General features: G+C 35.6%; 1 protein-coding gene across 1 annotated transcript in view; it reads left to right on the top strand.

The window, feature by feature from the left end:
• LOC128871805 (chromatin-remodeling ATPase INO80) overlaps positions 1–20,381 on the top strand; it is a 131,748-nt gene that overhangs the window by 108,701 nt on the left and 2,666 nt on the right. Inside the window, exon 15 of the mRNA XM_054113887.1 lies at positions 16,316–16,495. Within this exon, the coding sequence (XP_053969862.1) occupies positions 16,316–16,495 (180 nt within the window). The remainder of the gene's footprint in view (positions 1–16,315; positions 16,496–20,381) is intronic.

Below are 20,381 nucleotides of genomic sequence, written 5' to 3'. Positions count from 1 at the left end.
GGAAGATTAATATGGAAAAAATGCAAGTTCAGAGTTTGATTTTTTTTCAGTAGGGTTGGCCTAAGTTAAATGTTTTGGCGTAGGTTTTGGTTCTTATATTGTTTTTGAATTACCAAAAGTTATTAAAAAAATTGTTAAAAAACAGGTATTTTGAAAAAAAATTTAAAATTTGTAAGAACAGTGCAAAAACGAAGTTATATAGTCTGACATTTTAGAAAAAACCCAATAATGTTAAGCTGATCGCCTTAGTTGCTAACGCTTTTTCTAGATTGTTAAGGCATAATTATATTATCCTTTTTCAATAATAATAAATAATAAATAAAAACCCAATATGCCGATAAGTAGAATATGGCCATATAAGAATGGCTAAATCTACTTAAATTCATTACATCAATATTAAAAGTTGTCCTAAAATACTAAAAATTTAAAACCACGATCCGAAAACGTGGGCGCTTCAAGTAAGAAGTACATTCAGCGTCAAAATAAAGTGTGCACCACGTACTGATCAATTAACTGTTGATTTATTTATTTTGTATTTTTTTATAAAAATATAGTTCATAGTATATTACATACAAGCAAAGTTCCGAACTTTGTATCAAATTTTTCAAAATTCGGAAAATTTTTATCAAAATTTTAAAGTTTTATATAAAAGATTTCGCTTTGCTGCTCTCATTCAGGTACGCCACTGCATTGTTAAGGGGGTAGTATGGTATTTTTTTTTTTTTAATTTTTTTTTTTTTTCTTTTTTAATTATTCTATAACATCTTAAGATTATTGTGTGAAAGTTTGAAGTGCATTAGAGTAAAATTGACAAAGACACAAAGGATTAAGTATCTACCTCTCCAACCGGATTTCACGCTGTAAAAATCTTCACAAATCTTTAAACGCGTTTTTCTCACACTTGCCTTTTTTACGGTCGGTGTCCACTGTAGATTCATATCTACTGCACCGATTCTTTTCAAATTTGGTTTTTTTGTTTCTTTACTTTATTCACGAGGTAATGACGTCGAGTTTTTTTTTTAAATTTTGTCATATTTTAAAACAACAAAGTTTTCAAGTTTTTTTTATGAAAAATCGGTGTTTTGACTTCAAAGCGCTTCAAAAAATTTAAAAAAAAAAAAAAAAAAAAAAATTCGACGCTGTTACCTGCGAAACTTTATTAGCTGATGAAATCAATTTGGTTTTTTGATTTTAGTTGATCCAGTAATGAGTTCTGAGGGACACCGCAATAAAACTTTTTTATGAGACGTCCGCGAAGATTCGCTGCCACCAACTCATTTCTTCATAGAAATCAATGAAAATTTCACACAATATTCTTTAAATATGACTTTATAATGAAGTAATTTTAAAATTTTGAATAAATCAACTGTGTCGACAAAAAAAAATTCGAAAAATATGCTTGTTTTACACCGAATTAACCATACTACCCCCTTAATGCTGGATACTCCTATTTAGTTTTGATGGTATTTTAATAAATTATAACATAAATCCGTTCAGAATTACAGGCGCTTGGCTCGATGATTGGAAAAATAAGCATACGGCATGGCGCAGCTTGAAATAGAACTTTCCTTTAAATACAGTACCTATTAAACTTTCATTACAACAACAACTATACACTCCTATATATACACACATACATTTATATTTATTTACCCAATATCTACCTTTGCACGCGCCATAAATTTTCAGCAAAAATAAATTGATTATTCGTGTCGTCTTCAGTTCAAAATGCAAATGCAATGCCCCAAATACCACAACAAAGGCACACACACACAGATAAATATACTTCTATAAGCAAAAATCACAATAAATAGTCAGCATTGCTGACACAAATACTTGCACAAATAAATTTATGCATTTATATGCCTTGAATATCCTTATCGAGGTAAATTGTTAGTTGTATTAATATTTGTTGTAGTACTTGTACAAAAGTCAGGTAAAGAAAAAAAGGCCAACGCCGAAGTTTTCATAGCCTACCACAATTTCATTTCTGCTATGCGCTGAAAAAATTGGCGAAACAGCAAAACAACAATAAAAGTAAGAATGAAATAAAATATTAAATGCAAATGGCAATTGTATAACCAAAGGAGTAACAACAGCAATAACAACGACATTTGATTTTACGAGTATTTATTGCTGTCGCCTCGCTGCCGGATGACAGACTAGGCCGGTTGACTGGTTACTTGACTGAGTATGCTTCTTTATATACAAAAGTACACTTGCGGGCAATTACTCTTTCACTTATTCGATTGCAGAATAAGTAAATTATTGGTATTTTGGACATTGTCATCAGTTCTTCTAGAAATTGGTGTGTTTGTAGATTTGAGCTTGACCTACAATTGTAGAAAATTCAAGCAATTCGACAATTGTCAAAATTAGCTTCTAAAAACATAAACACGAAGTGTAAATCTAAGTTGCTTCACATAAAGCATGCAAAAAAAGATTTTTATCTGAAAGAAAAGCACCAGACGCTTAGCGGAAAAAATAATGTTTCAACTACATTTTATTAAATTTTTATTTTTTTACATTTTTTTCTATATCGTCTGAGTGAACAAAATGCACGCATAACTTAACTTCTAAACTCACTCCTCTAAATTTTCAGTTTTAGCTACAGGGTGGCTGATGAATTTTGCTACATTAAGAAACTCAAATAACTTTTTTTTTAGTGTATGGAATTCATTTATTTTTTTTCAAGTTGATGGTCATTAAATTTTATTAAATGTAGCTTAACTAGTTTTAAAAATAATTGAATTTAAATGCCCCCCATGCTCGTTGACACAAGTGCGGCATCTTAGTAAAAAGTTGTTCATTGCTGCTTTGAGAGTTGCGACAGGAATAGCCGCAATTGTTGCCCGAATGGATTGTTTTAGTTCATCCAAATTTGTTGGCTTTGTTTTATAAACTTCTTGTTTACATAAACCCCACAAGAAAAAATCAGGTGCAGTAAGGTCAGGCGACCTGGGGGGCCCCCCAGGAAATTCGGAGTTTCTTGAAATCAGTTTATTGGGAAATTTTCGTCGCAACTCTGTCATAACAGTCTGGGCTATGTGAGACGTTGCCCCATCTTGTTGAAACCACACAGAGTTGAAAGGAATTCTCTTTCGGCGTAGTTCTGGATAGAAAAATTCTTTCAGCATTTTCAAATAACGGTCTCCAGTAACCGTAACGGTGTGACCATTTTCTTCAAAAAAATAAGGCCCGACAATACAGCGTGAAGAAACCGCACACCACACTGTCACGCGAAGAGGATGCAATTTCGTCTCGTGGAGTATCTGTGGGTTAGAAGTACTCCATATTCGGCAATTTTGTTTGTTCACATTGCCGTTTAAATCGAAATGGGCCTCATCAGACATGAAAAGGCAGTTTAACATGTTTTGGTCTTCTTCCACCATTTGCAGGATCTTCTGGCAAAATTCCAAGCGAATCGGCAAATCTGCTGCATTCAGTTTGTTAACCATTTGAATTTTGTAGGGAAATAAGTCTAAATCTTTGTGCATTATTGTTTGCAAAGACTGTCGGCTGACACCAAGTTGAGCAGATAAGGCTTCTTGTTGAAACCCTTGGATTGCTTTGTATAGCTGCAGCTACAGCAGCGATCGTTTCCTCCGTCCGAACTGGTGGGTTTCGATGATAAGGCCTTCTTGCGACTGTTCCTTGCTCAGCAAAATTATTCACCAGTCTCATTATGGTCCATCTGCTCGGGGGATCGCCGCCAAACATCCGCCTGTACTCTCTCTGTACCAAAACTACGGACTCCAGTGCGTGATAGCGGCGGACTATCCAAATTCTTGTTTGCGTGTCCCAGTTATCCATTTTAATAAATTTTAAAGATCAATCTGCAAATTAAAACAAAAATGGAACAGATAACTTAAAAAGAAAAAAAGTTATTCAATTTTTTTTTGGTAGCGGCTTTCATCAGCCACCCTGTATATGGTAGGTGGTGCATTTTTATTAACCGCAAGTATGCATATGCAAGTTTGTTTGTTTGCCTCATTGTGCCTTACTTGACTGCCACTTTATTTCACTTGGCCCGATTGATTGGCGTTTTAGCCCTGCCGCTGCTGCCTTGCCTTGCTGCCAGTTTTACTGAGCGCTGCACCGTGACAAGCGCCTTTGTTTTTGTTTTGTTAAAAAGTTACAACAATTTCATTTCGGTAGCGGCATTGTCATAAGTTTTATCAATATTATAGTAAAAAAAGAAGTACGAAATACTTCCAAATAAATTCAATTCGATTGTGCCTTTCTAAGGTTCGCCTACTTTTGATGGAGATACCAGCTAGCAACATCAATAGCAACCACGAGGAGTATGAAAATTTCATATCCACTCTTGTTATATTTGTCTTAACTCTTTTTAGACTTGTGTTCAGATTTTGGTCAATGGCTTCAAACAAACAGAAACGTCAATTGGTTGGGCTTTGCTGTCTATTTGTTTTTCACTTGAATTTTCTTCGTTCCTAAATGATGTTTATTTTTGAATTGCTACTACTACAACAGTGGTGTAAATTATGAGATTTTACTTTTTGTTTCTTTTGTAGTGCATTTCTACTTCGCTCGTTAAGTAAACTCTGTTTCTCGTTTGTGACTTTTGAAAATTATTACCAGGAATCACGATACAAGGCGCTTGTAATATTTCTCATTTTCTTGAGTGAGAAATAAAAACAATTATGCTCTTTTGTATTAATTTGTATCAATAAATATTTTTTTCTAGATATCAATAAGTCTGGAAGGAAGTACTACTACAGCAAGTGTATGTACTCTAGTAATATGAGAGGGTCTGTAGAGTATTGGAGTACAACTGCGAAGGAGTGAACAAAATTTACACTTCTTCAGATAGCAAAGCAGCAACAAATATATATAATATAATTCATGCCATGAAACTAAAATCTACCTTTGAGAAATGTTAAATTTTCCTAAAATTTCATTCTGCATGTTTTGCGAAGCACTCTTTAAAAGCTTCTCTGTAGCGTTCACTGTTGACGGTAACGTGGACTCAATCTTCAGTTCTAAAAATTGGACCGACGATGTCATCGGCGTACAATTCACATCAATCGGTAAATGTTTAGGGATCTATTGGAGTCTCGAGAACCGCTAGTTAGGCAATTTTCTAATTCACATACCCATTAAGCCATAAATTAACCTCATTAGCATAGATTATTATTATTAATAATGTTATTAATATTACCATGTTATGAGACGATTTACAATCTCAGCGCTATCAAGATTAATGGCTAACATCCGAGGCCCATCGCATGCAGGCGGACGCTGCTCTATTTTACTATAGGGATGTGAAATATAGGCGAACCCACTTAAAACTGAGTATCTCCGCAAGATTCTTGCCAAAGCCTAAAGCACTGCTACCCTACGTGTTGCTTCAGCGTATCACACGGTGCGATCAGCGGCATGATGCCTGTAAATCTTCTAGCGAAAGAACGAAGAGAACTATGTATCCTTAAAGCCAATAAATTAGAGCACACACACTATACGGTTCACTAGACAGAGCTAGTATACTGGGGTGGCAGCCCTTGGTCGGGAAAAACCCGAGTCATTCCGGTAACGTAGAACCAGCTACCATGGGAAATGTCACCACTTTCATGAAATCCCGTCCTGTGAATGCCGTAATCGGAGTCCAACCATCACCTATTGGAGACGAAGAGCTCCAGCTTCCCCGTGAGACTCGTGTAACACTGGCACAACTACGTTCTGGATAGTGTAGCAGGTTAAACTCCTACATATCCAGAATCGACCCCGACATTCCAAACACATGTCCGGCATGTGAAGGTACCCCGCACGACACTAACCACCTCTTCACATGGCCCCTAAAACCGACTCATCTAACAACATTCTCCATCTGGACCCAACCTGTCGAAACAGCATGTTTCCTGGGCCTACCCCTAGATTAGCTAGACAAAGATGACCGGTGATATGCCCTACACTGACAGGGCTACCATTACTGTTAAAACAACAACAACAACAACAACAACAGCACACACATTACAAATAAGGCAAGAAAGGCAGATGGATGATGAGACTTATACCAAACATAGATAAATGCTTTGAAAGACAGCTCTGAGAGGTGTACTTTTATATTACACAGATGCTATCTGGACATGGATATTTTTGCAAATAGCTAAACGACGCTCGCTATATGTACGCAGGAATTTTAAACCCTACCTCACCACACACACAAAAAAAAATACTACGAAGGGACTTAGTACTCCGAACATGGAGAGTATTTCTCTGAGCCCAACTCCCTCAATAAACTTTAGAATATGTCCCATTTTATTGAGTAGTATATTTTATTGGTAGCATCTGTTTACCCTGCTGTTTGTCCCGCCGTAGCCGAATGGATTGGTGCGTGACTAACGTTCGGAATTCACAGGAGAACGTTGGTTCGAACCTCGGTGAAACACCAAAATTAAGAAAAACATTTTTCTACAATAATAGCGGTCGCCCCTCGGCAAGCAATGGCAAACCTCTGAGTGTATTTCTGCCATGAAAAAGCTCCTCATAAAAATATGTGCCATTCGGAGTCGGCTTGAAACTGTAGGTAACTCCATTAGTGGAACAACATCCACACGCACATCAAAAATAGGAGGAGGAGCTCGGCCAAACACCCAAAAAGGGTGTACGCGCCAATTATATATATTGGGTAGTGGAAAAAGTCTTTTCGTATTTTTAATCAAACTTCAACTCATTTTTTTTTATATTTATAATGCACTTTATTAAACCAAATATGCACCATTTTGGTCGACCACCTTTTGCCATTTCTCTTCTAAGGACATTATTCCATCAGTGTAAAACTTCTGTGGTTTCTCGTCGAAAAACTGCGACAAGAAATTTTCACAGGCTTCTCTTTAAGCCAACTTTTCTCCAATAAGGGAGTTCTGCATTGACCGAAAGAAATGGTAGTCCGATGGTGCAAGGTCAGGGCTATATAGTGGATGCATCAAAACTTTCCAGCCAAGCTCTCCCAGTTTTTGCCGAGTCATCAAAGATGTGTGTGGCCTAGCGTTGTCCTGATGGCAGACGACGCCCTTTCTGCTGATCAGTTCTGGCCGTTTTTTTTCGATTGCTTGCTTCAATCTCATCAGTTGTTGACAGTAAAGTGTAGAATCAATCCAGAGCAGGCTGGAGTAGCTCATAGTGGATGATTCCTTTCCAATCCCACCAAACACACAGCATAACCTTTCGAGGCGTCAATCCTGGCTTTACGACCATTTGTTGAGCTTCACCACCCTTGCACCATGATCTTTTTCGCACATTATTGTCGTATTTGATCCATTTTTCGTCTCCTGTTACCACTTGCTTCAGAAATGGTTCGATTTCATTTCGTTTCAGCAAAGAATCGCAGATGTTAATTCGGTTCAAAAAAATTTTTCACAGACAATTCATGTGGTACCCAAACGTCGAGCTTCTTTTTGTAGCCAACATTTTTTAAATGGTTCAAAACCGTTTGATGATGAATGTTTAGTGCCTTGATCGCCAAGTCATCATGGCAGCTTATGTGACGGTCCTGGTCAATATTTTCCGTAATTTCATCGACTTTTTCAACGATAGGTCGACCGGAGCGAGGTGCATTTTTCACATCGAAATTTCCAGAACGGAAGCGAGCGAACCATTGTTGTGCTACACGAACTGATACAGCATCGTCTCAGTAAACTTCACAAATTTCATTGGTGGCTTGCGTGGCATTCTTCCCTTTTTTATACAAAAATTTCAAAATATAGCGAATTTCTTCATTATTTTCACTCATTTTTGAACAGCTATAACTTTTTTTTTAACTTCTCCGAATTTATTTTTTTTTTCGGTTAGATGAAGCTTAAAATGTCACCTTTCTAACACCATATGATATGACACAATGTGATTGGTAGCACTGGAGATAGATGACTCAAACGACATTTATTGACAAAATACGAAAATACTTTTTCGACTACCCAATATATATATCGTCCCGCTTACGCATCACTGCTACAAAATCTGCAAGTCCCATTGGAGTATATTGCAAGTCTGCACGGCCCTGTTAGAATTCCTGTGATGATTCAAAAATTATTCTTATTAAATTCTCTGCAATCTTTAAAGCGGTCTGGGTTAAAGCTATCTGTCATTGGTTTTGATTTCAATAAACCTGGTAGATTATCCCAATATAGATGGTTTCACAGTAAAAAGTCCACTCTACTTCCTGTTAGTTGTTAGCCCTTCATCCCATCCACCGATCGTAAGACGCATACGGTCGATTGTTTTCGATTACTGCACCAGCTGATTTTTAAACGGCCGGGATATTTTCCGTAAATCAAAAATCGAAAATATTCTGCGAATTTACAGTGTTGTTCTTTGCATTTTAATTAAAAATACCAGAAGAATGTTCTTATTTAGATATCTGGTTTGGTAGATATCCCTGCCTTAAATTTTTGGGCATCTACAATTATAGCAATCATTTTGTTTTGTTCTTAGGGAAAACATCTTTGTAGATCAGTAGATCATCAGTTTGTACTACTGTGGGCAAAAAGTAAGGTGAATTTGGTTGTAAAATGAAAAATCTTTATTTATTCTTGTAAATCAATTTCATCCCCTTCAAAACAATCCCCTCTCGATGAAATACACTTATGCCAACGATTTTTCCAATCCCCGAAACATGCCAAATAGTCCATTTCCGGTATAGCCATCAGCACCTTCTTCGATTCAGCTTTTATCTCCTCAATCGACTCGAAACGCGTTCCCCGGAGTGGTCTCTTGAGTTTTGGGAATAGCCAGAAGTCACACGGAGCCAAATCAGGCGAATACGGTGGTTGTGGAACGATATGCGTGGAATTTTTGGCTAACTGGTCACGAAGAACGAGTGCAGTGTGAGACGGTGCATTATCGTGATGCAAAAACCAAGAGTTGTTGGCCTATAATTCTGGTCTTTTTAAACGAATTGCGTCACGTAAACGACGCAGAAGGCTCAAATAATATTCCTTATTAACAGTTTGGCCAGTTGAAAGGAATTCATAGTGCACCAGACCACGAAAATCGAAAAAAACTGTCATCATGACCTTTATTTTTGAACGACTTTGACGTGCTCTTTTCAGTCTGGCCTCGCCTTTAGCACGATATTCGCTTGATTGGTCGGTTGTTTCAGGGTCGTAAGCATAAATTCAAGTCTCATCTCCCGTAATGATGCATTTGAGCTTGTCCTGATAGTCTGAAAGCATTGTTTCACACACATCAACGTGACGACTTTTTTCCAAGAAATTGAGAGTTTTCGGTACCAAACGAGATTTGACTTTTCGTAGGCCCAAATGGTCTTTCAAAATGGTTTTCACAGATCCTTTTGATATTCCGATCATATCAGTAAGGTCTTTGACAGTCAGCCGACGATTTTTGAGCACTAACTCCTTCACTTTATTGACGTGTTGGCCATCTGTTGACGTCGATGGTCGTCCAGAGCACTCCAAGTCATCAACACGTTCTCGACCCTCTTTGAAGTCTTTGTACCGCGTATGAACATTTTTCTGTGACATGGTCGAATCTCCAAATGCCTTCTGCAACATGCTAAACGTTTCCGCAGCCGAAATTTCATTCCTCAAACAAAATTTGATGGCATTTCTCTGCTCAATCAAATCAGACATTGTAAAAATCGAAAAATGCACTCTTGGTCGTTTGGTAAACACAAGCGTAAATATATTACTGATAATGACATTCACATGAAAGTTGGCCCAGGTGTTATTAACAGTGCTGCCAACTCATGAAAAAAATAACTAGAACGAAATTTTAATCCCGCGAAGTTTGACAAATAAATTCACCTTGCTTTTTGCCCACAGTAGTATTTGTGTGCTTGCAAACATTTTTTTAATCTCCTCAACTTTATTGGGTACTAATATCCTTAAAATTTTACATACCATCATGCCCTTAGTGAACATTACGGGCTTCATGAGCCACTGACAATACAAATGCGAAAGAAAAATCTTGCACAAAATTTTTTTTAAGTAAATCGCCCCTCTTTAATAAATAGCCAAAAGCGGCGACCTCTCACGGTGAAGCAGAAAAAATGAAATTTTGCAAAAAAATAATGAATCAATAACGATTAGCTGCTAAAGTAAATTAAGTATTACGCAAAAAGTAACACCAACCAAAAAGAAAGGGAAATAGATAAATCCAATCGCGGCTTAGGGTTCGTCTTGCCTTAAAAGACGCTTGCACAAAGGCGCTATCTTCTCACTCGTGGCTGCTGATCATCTGGCAGCCGCTTGCCTCGTATGTTTACAGAGGGTAGGCAAAATGAAGATGATGTTGCAATGTAATTGTTCGTTGGCATCAATTGCATTTTTTAATCCCCTGCAATATTTTGTATGAAAAGCGTAAAAAATGTGCGTCATTGCGGCAGCGCTGAAGTAATAAGCGTATGAAACGATACTTTTCGAATAGAAGTCAAGCGCCCGGCTAGAGTATTGGCTTACACTCACGGCAACAGCACATAGCAGCGAGTATTCAGCGTCAATCAAATTAGGAACTCAATGAAATGATTGATGCTCTAAAGCCGATTAGAGTAGTAATTCACGGTTAGAGCCGTGGTTGTTGTTAGTATATTCTATAGAATGCAATTTCTAGATACAAAAAAAGAAAAACCATTTATGTCTAAAAATACGCGGCAAATTATAAGAAAGCAAATAGTTTCATTTTGTTAAAGAAGAACAGAACTGAAGATTTTTCCAGCAAAAGTGGTTTTAAACAAACTGGAGAGTGTGTTTAGAATTGAAGGAAAAGAACTTCAAAATACAATTTTACTCATTCACTTGAGATTCTTGTCCAAAGCAGCTAGAGTTTGTCAACTAACTCAAGCTCTTTGGTAGCTTCTGTCCATTTTTTTCTTTTGGAAAATATTAGCGATGTCCTCCTCCTTAAAATATCGCTCTAAAATCTAGAAAAAATATAGGTTTGAGGCATTCGCGCTAAAAAATAAATAACTTTCGTTAGGGGCGAATTGAGTTTCCCTCAAACGAATTTTCGCAACTGTGTAGATGGAGTGCGTCGAGTTTTATGTCCGTCACTGTCCCGCTCTGTCTTAAATAAGACACTTTTTTTTAATGTGTGCAGACTTGGACACAATGGTCATACGAAATTTTCAACGCGTCTTCAAGAAGCTCAGTAATTTCGTCCTGTGGCGAAAGAAAAGAGACAGAATTGAAAGCTCCTCTAGTTATATTGCAATGGCTCTGAGGGCTTCAGTGTAGTTCTTTGCACTTCTCATTTTCGAGGATGCGCCATCTATTTTTATCCTGTCTTTTATATGTAATTTTATCGTAATAATTTTGATTTGAAATGATTTTTTAATCTCTTTCATTTGAAATGAAATGAAAATTATTACCTTGGCTGTAAAGAGTAATAAAGGCTATATTTCGTGCCTCTATAAGGTGTGACAATTTAGTTTTAAACAATTAGAATGTCTACTGACCAAACTGTTTGGCTAATTCGTCTTTGATGTATAAAGCGACAGGTGAATATTTTACTTCTAAGCCAGGCGTTTGTGGGGAAAACTTTTTTTATCGAACGAACCATTTTCCCGATGAAGTCTGCTCCGTACATTGTAATCTTTGTTTTGCACTAGGATGTCTCGTTCATGTATCAGATGCCCTTTAGTTTAATCAGCAATGCATTTGAATTAGAGCAGAAGACTGACTGGCAGAAGCTATTAGAAGATATTTTTATACCCGTTCCTAGAGGAAATCAAGATCCAAGAAATTAATATTTATCCTTTGATAAGCCCCATGAACGATATTTCGTCAATTCTGATTGAATACTGAGATCGGTTTAGGCGGTTGGAAACTGCAATCAAAAATAGTCAGTGGAAAGATTGCGATAAAACAGGACAAGTTTTTTAAGGATATACATTTATTATTTTTATTTAACTGAATAATATGCAGGCTGTGAAAAAGCTATTCCTTTTATTTTATTTTTTATAAATATATAGTTCGTTCGCGATTTATTATTATTTTTTATAAAAATATAATTTAAAACATTGCACAAGAGCTATGAAAATTCGAAAAATACCCATCAACATTTTAAACTTTTTATCAGAATTTAAAAAACAATTTAGGCGCAAGATTGAAGGGACTCGAAATGCTAGTTCACAGACTGTTTATCAACAAACAAGATTCACTTTTTTCGCTAGGTGGAGTATGTTTGTCCTACCCTAGTGGTGGTAGAAGTAGGAGGGTTAAAAAAATCCGCGGAATGAATGGCGAGGGGTGTGAAATTAAATATTTAATTATTTTTCCTTCGGCGTTTTCTGCTTTGATATAAATATTCTTCTCAGATATTCTCTCTTATTTTTCTTTCGGCATTTTTTTGATTGATACAAATACTCTTCTCAGATCTTCTTAGATACCAAAAAAGTGTTTCGTTCGGGCTTTCAAGATAGGCAAACTTCAGCCCACTTTACATCATCATCGGTAATTTTTTTTTGTTTTGAGCTCTTTCTTTCCACTTTTGAATATATATATTGTAATTAGGTGAAACTGGACTAGAGAAAGGTTTCAAAGCCACACTTCTGCGTGGCTACGTTTTGTAAATTCACAACTCTACTCGCTACACAGATTCATTGTTTTTTCAGGGAAAGTGCTCCCATAGACGAATGACTTTTCTTGCATAATGCTCTGTGGTGTTTTTTCTTCCTTAGGGGAGAATTGAATCACAGAACTAAACTCAACTTACTCTATAGTTTATATTTCTTCTCATTGACTTTCTTTCGGATGGCATCTTAAAAGTTAAAGTAACGTTTTGATTGCCAACTGTTTGACCTCCCTTCGTAGCGTGTGTAAGTAGCTCTCCTGATATAAAAATCTCTAAAGTCCTTGATGAATTTCGTAATATTCCAGCAAAGCTTATTGAAAAGGTGGGGCTTCTGTCTTTGCAAGTCTTTGGAAATTGGCCAGAAAAATCAAAATTTCATATTAGTGAGAGAGTACTGAGAGTTGCGTGCACCCTAGTGATAGCTCTCTCTCTCTTTCTTTCTTTTAATATTACATCGCATTCACACAGAGCTGCCGATCGTATCGCATTTTATAACATAATATTAACTAATTAAAAATTAATTGTACCAACTAACTTTAACTTTTAATGAGCCTAAATTAATATCTCTCAGCAGCAAGAGCTGTCGTTAATTAAGAATGAATGAATGGCTGAGCAGGCGGGAATCGTCAACACCGGCATTTATCATGTCACATGCGATGATTTAAAGTCATAAAGCACTAACTCACTAAATGACTTTCCGACGCTGTCGCACAAAGTGCCACACCATCTATATTATAGTAAATACTAAATACTGACTACTGACATGACGCGGTGAAGAGTCACTCGGCCACGCAAGAGACAACGGAAAATCTTGTGGCGCACACGCCAACAAGTCCCACCGACTGGAGATGGGCGCACGAACGAACGAATGAATGGGTGGATGGTTCAGTGTTGTGAAGAAGAACAAATAGGTATGTGTGTATGTAGTTGTGTAGTTGCTGGTGTAGGGAAGCGCAAACGCAGATAGAGTAAAAAGAAAAAGCCATTGACAACTTGATATGACTATGCTTCTATATACGAGTACCTAGTTGTTGTGCTGTTGCTTTATGCGGAACTATGACTTGGTCAATGAGTTTAGAGTATGCTTAGTGAGCTCCTGGGAGCAGCGCTTTAATGTTATTGTGGTTGTTGTTGTTGTTCGAGTAGAAGATGTTCATGTCGATGATGAGCTTGCACTTGCACTTGCTCTTGACTTATGGGCAGGTTGAAACGAATAAATGCCTGCTTGCCTGCTTGACTGACTGACTGCCTGAGTCAAGCCGAGTCTGAGCTAAGCTATATTATTCTGAGTTGTGTGTGCACTCTTTACTGAGCTGACTTTGTTCACTAGCGTTTTGACTTGGCTTAGAATGAAAGAGTTTGTAGAGGCTTGACAACTGGTGCTGGTGGGTAAGTTACTGGTACTTTGCAGCTGGGAGGGTCTGCATGGATTGAGCACGGCACAGTCGCATGCCGTTGCAAACGCCGATTTATTTACGTTATTTTTACAGTTAACTTGCAATTACACACATGCTAGTCATATATGAGTATCATTACATTCATATACAAAAAAAGGCGAAAATTGAAAACCATTCGAAATGCAGTAGTAGTCAGCCAGTCTCAGTGGGTTGGCGCTCACTTGAACATTGAACATGAACTTTCGAGGCACAAAAACAGTAAATTCACTAACAGTAGCTGTCTGCTGGGAAGTTGGCAGTTAGATTTTTACGGCCAGTTGAATATTTCAAATTGATGAAAGCATTTAAATACAGATCGATAAGTGTGTACTTGAACAAGTATTTGTGATTTTGAAGTAGAGAAAGTGTGCAGCGTTGATGACTAACGCATTTCTTATGAAAATGAGTTAGAAAATTTACAGAGAAATTAAAAAAGGTTAAAATCCAATTGAAGAACTATCAAAGTTTGGACGAAAATGAACTTTATACACTGCTGTATGACAAGCGAAAGTTTTTCATACAGGGTGCGTACGATATTTGAGGACAACTTGAGGGTAAAGCTAATTAGCTTTAATTTTGAACAAAATTTAATGAAACTTCATGAGTTGGTTACACAGTATTAACTTATTATATATCAATGAATTCATTCATCAAAATTTCCATTAACTGCAATGACGTGCTCGACTCGGGTGCAGACACGATTGACGGCTTTGAGTGAAAAAAAGGTATTATGAGGATGCTTACTGGTTTCAAGCGCAATTACGCCCCATACGTAGTAATCCAAGGGATTAAGGTCGTGAGTTAGGCGGCTATAAGTCCGGTATTATGTGGTCATGGAACTTTTCAGCCATCCAATCTTGTATCGCCATCACTTTATGTGAAATAGCATAATCTTGCTTAACAATATGTATCAATCCAGGGTTTCACTACTGTCTCTAGAACCTCCCAACGCCTAAAATCCTAACAGTGGCTGGAAATTTTGTGTGCATAGGATTGGAACATAGCCATCTGTCATTTTGGTAATTTCTGCGGTTGATATTTTGGTCTTGGTAAACAATTTTTTCAGGGTATTAATTTTGTTTATAAAACGCGTTTGCTCCGATATAAACTGTCGTCTGCGCAAAACGTAGGATTTATACTAGAGATCTCCATGGAAAACTCCACGGAGAAGACACTCAAAAACTTTAAACTCCCTTGCAAGGGACCTCATTGATTTTGAAGAGTCCTCCTCAATGATCGCTCGCACTTATTGAGCAGAATTGGGCAGATTTAGTTTGCAATTCTAATTGCAGATATGAGTTCAGCGACCCTATAGACCCGAGGCATTGAGGTATCAAAGAAATATGTAAATTACAAGAAATTGGAATCAAATTAGTCGCTATGATTTTCTAATGAATAGCTTATGTATTTAATATTTTAAGTGTTCATAAATAAATGTTCAGAAATATTATGGGACCCACATGAAAGACACATTTTTGTTTGGTAAATTTCTCCCCAAACGAAAAAGTTTTGCTATGACCATCAGTTGCTTCTGATTTTTGAATTTCTAAATTTTTACATTTTCCATTAATTTCTTTAGACCAGCATTAATTCCGTTCCAGATAGGTCCATTCATCAAACAAAAGTTGATTTACTTCCTTCGTCCTTTATTTTATGTGTTTTTTATACGCGCCTTTGTGTCCTCGTCGCTAGTAATTTAGATTAATCGCTTTTAACAACGAACAACATTTTTTCTTTTCAACTCATGCCATTTGAAATACCTACGCGCCCAATTTGGACGTGTGTCCATTGCATTTTTCCACATTTTTCGCCTCCATTAACAACCGCTCTTCCATTTTTAATTACCACAACAGCAATTTTTTATTGCTCGATATTTTACACGCGTGCACGCATACGAACCAAAAGGCGTCGAAATGTACTCGAACTTAAGGACACCATGTGGTTTCGTGTTTTTCCGATCAATTTATTACAATCCGCCTCGCGTTGAAGCAATTGTTGTAATTAAAAAATGGAGAACTCTCGTGTAACAATTTAGTCGGGAAAATTTACTCTTTTTTTGTTACCCTCTGTAATTGATCTGTTCTTTAATTGTCCCTTTTACGCTCTTCCCCTCGCCTCGGCCGGCTGCCAACTTTTAATTGCATGCAAAGTCACATATGTTTTTGTGTTATTAAAATTCGAAAATCGTTTGTATGTTTCCATATGTTTTGAAGGAAATCTTTTATAGCTTATGGATGCTTGCCTTCGCTGAATTTTTTTTTCTTTTCATTTATTGTCGGTCATATATGTACATATATTAATTTCCCATTCTGTTTTTGTATCTCTTTCAGCTCTATTTGGTGACTATGGCAATATTGGACGAATTCGACGTCGCCATCATCCGCGCGGCACGAAGCGTGGTCGTCCACGCGGCAGTACTAGGCGTGGCGGTGGTAATGGCACACTGGGTCGTTCGCTCTCCTCGCCGGGTAATGGAAATGTAACAACGCCCGCAGCGCCAGGTGGAGAAGGTAGGTTATCGTTGTTTAAAGTCATGAAAAACAAAAACTTATTGCGGGAGACCTGCTTACATATTCAAAGTTTTTGTAGTTTTCATAATAAACGGCTTTTCAGCTATAAATGTTAAGTATTTGGTGATGGGTGCATAATTAAAAATACACTAGCAAGATGAAAACCTATGATATATACACACAGGTAATAGTACTGTGGGCTCGTGTTTAAAACAATGTTTATGGATGATGTAGAGAATTCAATAGGTGTTATAACGGGCACTGCACTATTGGCACCCTAGCCTGTTGAATGGATGTACCTCACAATGACTTCTGCGAGAGTTGTGGCGATGAAGAACAAATTGAGTCGATACAGCACCCCATCTGTGAATAAACTGCACTTTAAAGAAGTCGAAAAATCGAAATTTTTTCGAAATTCACTAATTCAAAAAGTGTATTTTTTTTTGTAACTTTTTCCAAACCAAGAGGACACCTCAAACTTCAATTGAGCTGAATGCCCAGTAGCTAAAATAAGTTGTTTTTGAGTAATGAATTTTTGAAGAAAAAACCTGTTTCGCACTTTTTGTTTTTTGCAAAATAAAAAATGTTCAACTAATTACTTTTTTGCAATTGTTTCTACACGAAGCCGTCGTGTAAGTAATGACGATCATTTTGAACCCAGAATCATTCAAATCGGTTCATTTTTGACTAAGTTGTGAGTAATTAAAAAAAAATTTCTTATATGATTACAAAAAAATCGATTTTGAGCCGAAAAACAAACCTGCCGATAAATCTTGAAAACATTTTTTTTCGGGCGAATAAAAAAATATGTCTCTCATTATTTTGACCAGAGAGCAACATATTTGAGTTACATGACCCGAATAGCCCGGTTGAATTGAAATGGGAAGCATCAATATTTTTTGCTTTACGATGGGAAAGCTCTTTCTCCAATTTTCATTTAAAGCAGTGCAAATTTTGAATGGAATTTCGAGCTTTTTAGCAAAATAAAATTTGAGCCGTAGCATCGCGAGTCTGGTATGTCCAATTAGAAATGAGAGACATTCTTCTAAACCTTTTTGTTGTTGATTTTTTTTGCATTTGAGAAGATGAACAGAAATATTGGATAATGAGGATGAATATTTGGCAAGAAACGCATTTGTGTAAGCAAATGATATTAAAATTTCAGAAATGGTTCAAATTCAACTACGCTTCGTACTCTTGTTTTGCATATTCATCAGTTAATATCGCACACTTTAAACGGAATACGCTTCGCATCATTTGAAGGTATCAAAACGTCAAGACGTTCTTGGCCTAAATAGACGAGAAGTTCTATTGCGCTCTCCTAAAGACGGACACAATTTTGTAGCTAATAATCTATTAAATTATAGCATTAAACCAATTGTGATTTTTAGATTTTTCACTTACTGCAAAATATTTTCACCCGCCTTTTTTTATCGACATCTCAAATCTCTGCGATTTTATTGTGGCCCATCCCCTAAAAAAATGTAGGAAAAGTATAAAGTATTTCCACTTCAATCCAATTTACCTCAGAATCACGTTTTAACGCCGTTTATGTCTTTTGATACGCTTGAAATTTACTAAACTGCCTCTTATTAAGATATCCAAATCTGTCTGCGTTTTTGTGTTACATTTTTTTAAAATAAATTTTCCTTAATTATACAACTTCCGTAATTTTTTTTAATCCTTACTTCCCCTTACTTCGAAATATGTGGCTTGCTTCCAGCATTTCCGCTGCTCCTTTGCATGCCCGCGTTGCTGCACTTTAGCTGCACTTAAGTGTGCGCATAAGTGGCACTTTAGTTAATGAGTCACACACAACCGCTCCACGGCAAAGCAGGAGGCATTTCGAGCTCTCCTACCAAATAAAAAAAATTCTTAACCAGCTGAAGTAAGTATTGTTTGAATTGAAAGGTGGTTAAGTATTAAGTATGAAGGGTGGAATAATACGTGACAATTTTCACAGTTTTTTTGTGAACTCATACTTATGGAAAATAATTGTAATGGATATCGCAATCTACGATGCTTCCCTTCTCCTTATCTAAGCAAATCAAAGCAAATATTTGCTTTAAGATTTAAGATAATGAAATTTTTTTAGAGAGAACTCGTTCAAAACATTGTTCCAGGCGCTGTCAGAGTGATAGAATTCATTAAAAAAATATATATAATAAAATGAAATGAAATAAAAATAAAACAAAAATAATTGAATTATAAAAAAGATCGATTTAAAAAGAATAAAATAAAGTAAAATAAAAAAGAAGATAAAAAAAAAACAATAAACTGTAAAAGAAAAATACATCAGACAAATAAAAAAAAATTAAATAAAAGAAATATAAATGGAACCAAAATAAAATAAAATTAAATTAATATATAAAAAAAAAACAATTTTTAAATTAAATAAACACAAAACCGTAAAAAAAAAATTTAAATAAAAGATAAATAAATAATTAGCGCGTACACTTCTTTTAGGTGTTTGGCCGAGCTCCTCTTCCTGGCATGCGCCTTGATGTTGGATCTACAGGTTATAAATACATCGGAGGCTTGCCGTTGCCTGCCGAGGAGCGACTGCTATTAGAAAAGCGGAGACTCGAACCAACCCATTCTACTACGTCGGCCGCCATAGTGTCATAAAAAGTGATGCAATTTATTTTAAAATAAAAAAATTTACTTGAACTACATATTGTAAATAACAAATTAATAAAATTCCAAAAAAAAAAAAATATATATATATTAAAAACATACAATAAAATAAAATAAAATTAAATTAAACAATAATAAAAGCAAATCAAACGAAACAAAAAACAAACACGAAATAAGAAAAAACAATGAACTGTAATAAAATAAGTTAAACAAATTACAAAAAAAAAAAAAAAAAAGTATAATGAATAAGAAAAAAATATATTTAAAACGAAGCAAAATGAAATAAAATATAATTCAAAACTTAAACAAAAAGCTTTATAAAATTAAATTACTTAAAATCAGTTGAATAAAATAAAATGATTTAAAAAATAAATAAAATGTTTTATACACAATAAAAATTATATAATAAAATAATATTGTACAAAACAAAATAATATAAAATAAAAAAAATTTAATTGAAAAATAATAAAATCAAATATAAAAATATGTATAATATAGGGTGGTTAAGTTTCAAGAGCCGGTGTTGATATTGAATAAAATACATTTTTTTAGGAAATTATTGTCATTTCTCTTTATTATGACAATATTGGTATGGCTCAAGTACGTATGGAACAAAATATCGGCACACCTCCATCCGATGGTCCAAATTTTCGATGACGTTCAAGCATAAGTGAGGTTCTATGCCGTTAATGTGTCGAATTATCTCATCCTTTAGCGCTTGAATTGTTGCTGGCATATCGACGTAAAACATTTTCTTGCAAATAACCCTAAAGAAGAAGTCGTTTAGGTGTGGTTCACATTCAACATCGGCCCTTTAAATTTAAGCACCCTTTGTATAGTATATATGTATATACAATAAAAAATAATATATTATAATAATATATAATAAATATAAATATAAAATAAAACAAAAAAAAAAACACGAGAATGAAAAACACATAAAAATAATATAACATAATAAAACTTTGGAAATATGTATAACTTCAAATGGAAAATCATAGCATAACATGCATTGGCATAACATGACGTGCACAAAATTAACCAGTTAAGTAGTTAATAAATCCTTATATAAATAAATAAAGTAAAAACGAAAAAAAATAAAATGCAACTGAACATCACATAGGATAAAATAATCAACATATGTAACATAATTAAGTAAAATGAAATAATTTATAATACTCTTATTTTCTGCTCATTTAACATAACATCACATGGCAAATCACGGCATAGCACAACATAGGATAACATA

This window comes from Anastrepha ludens, chromosome 2 (genome assembly GCF_028408465.1).
Source record: "Anastrepha ludens isolate Willacy chromosome 2, idAnaLude1.1, whole genome shotgun sequence".
In the NCBI taxonomy this organism is placed as follows: Eukaryota; Metazoa; Arthropoda; class Insecta; order Diptera; family Tephritidae; genus Anastrepha; species Anastrepha ludens.
Note: the sequence above shows the minus strand (reverse complement) of the source record. Positions and strands in the feature narration are given on the sequence as shown.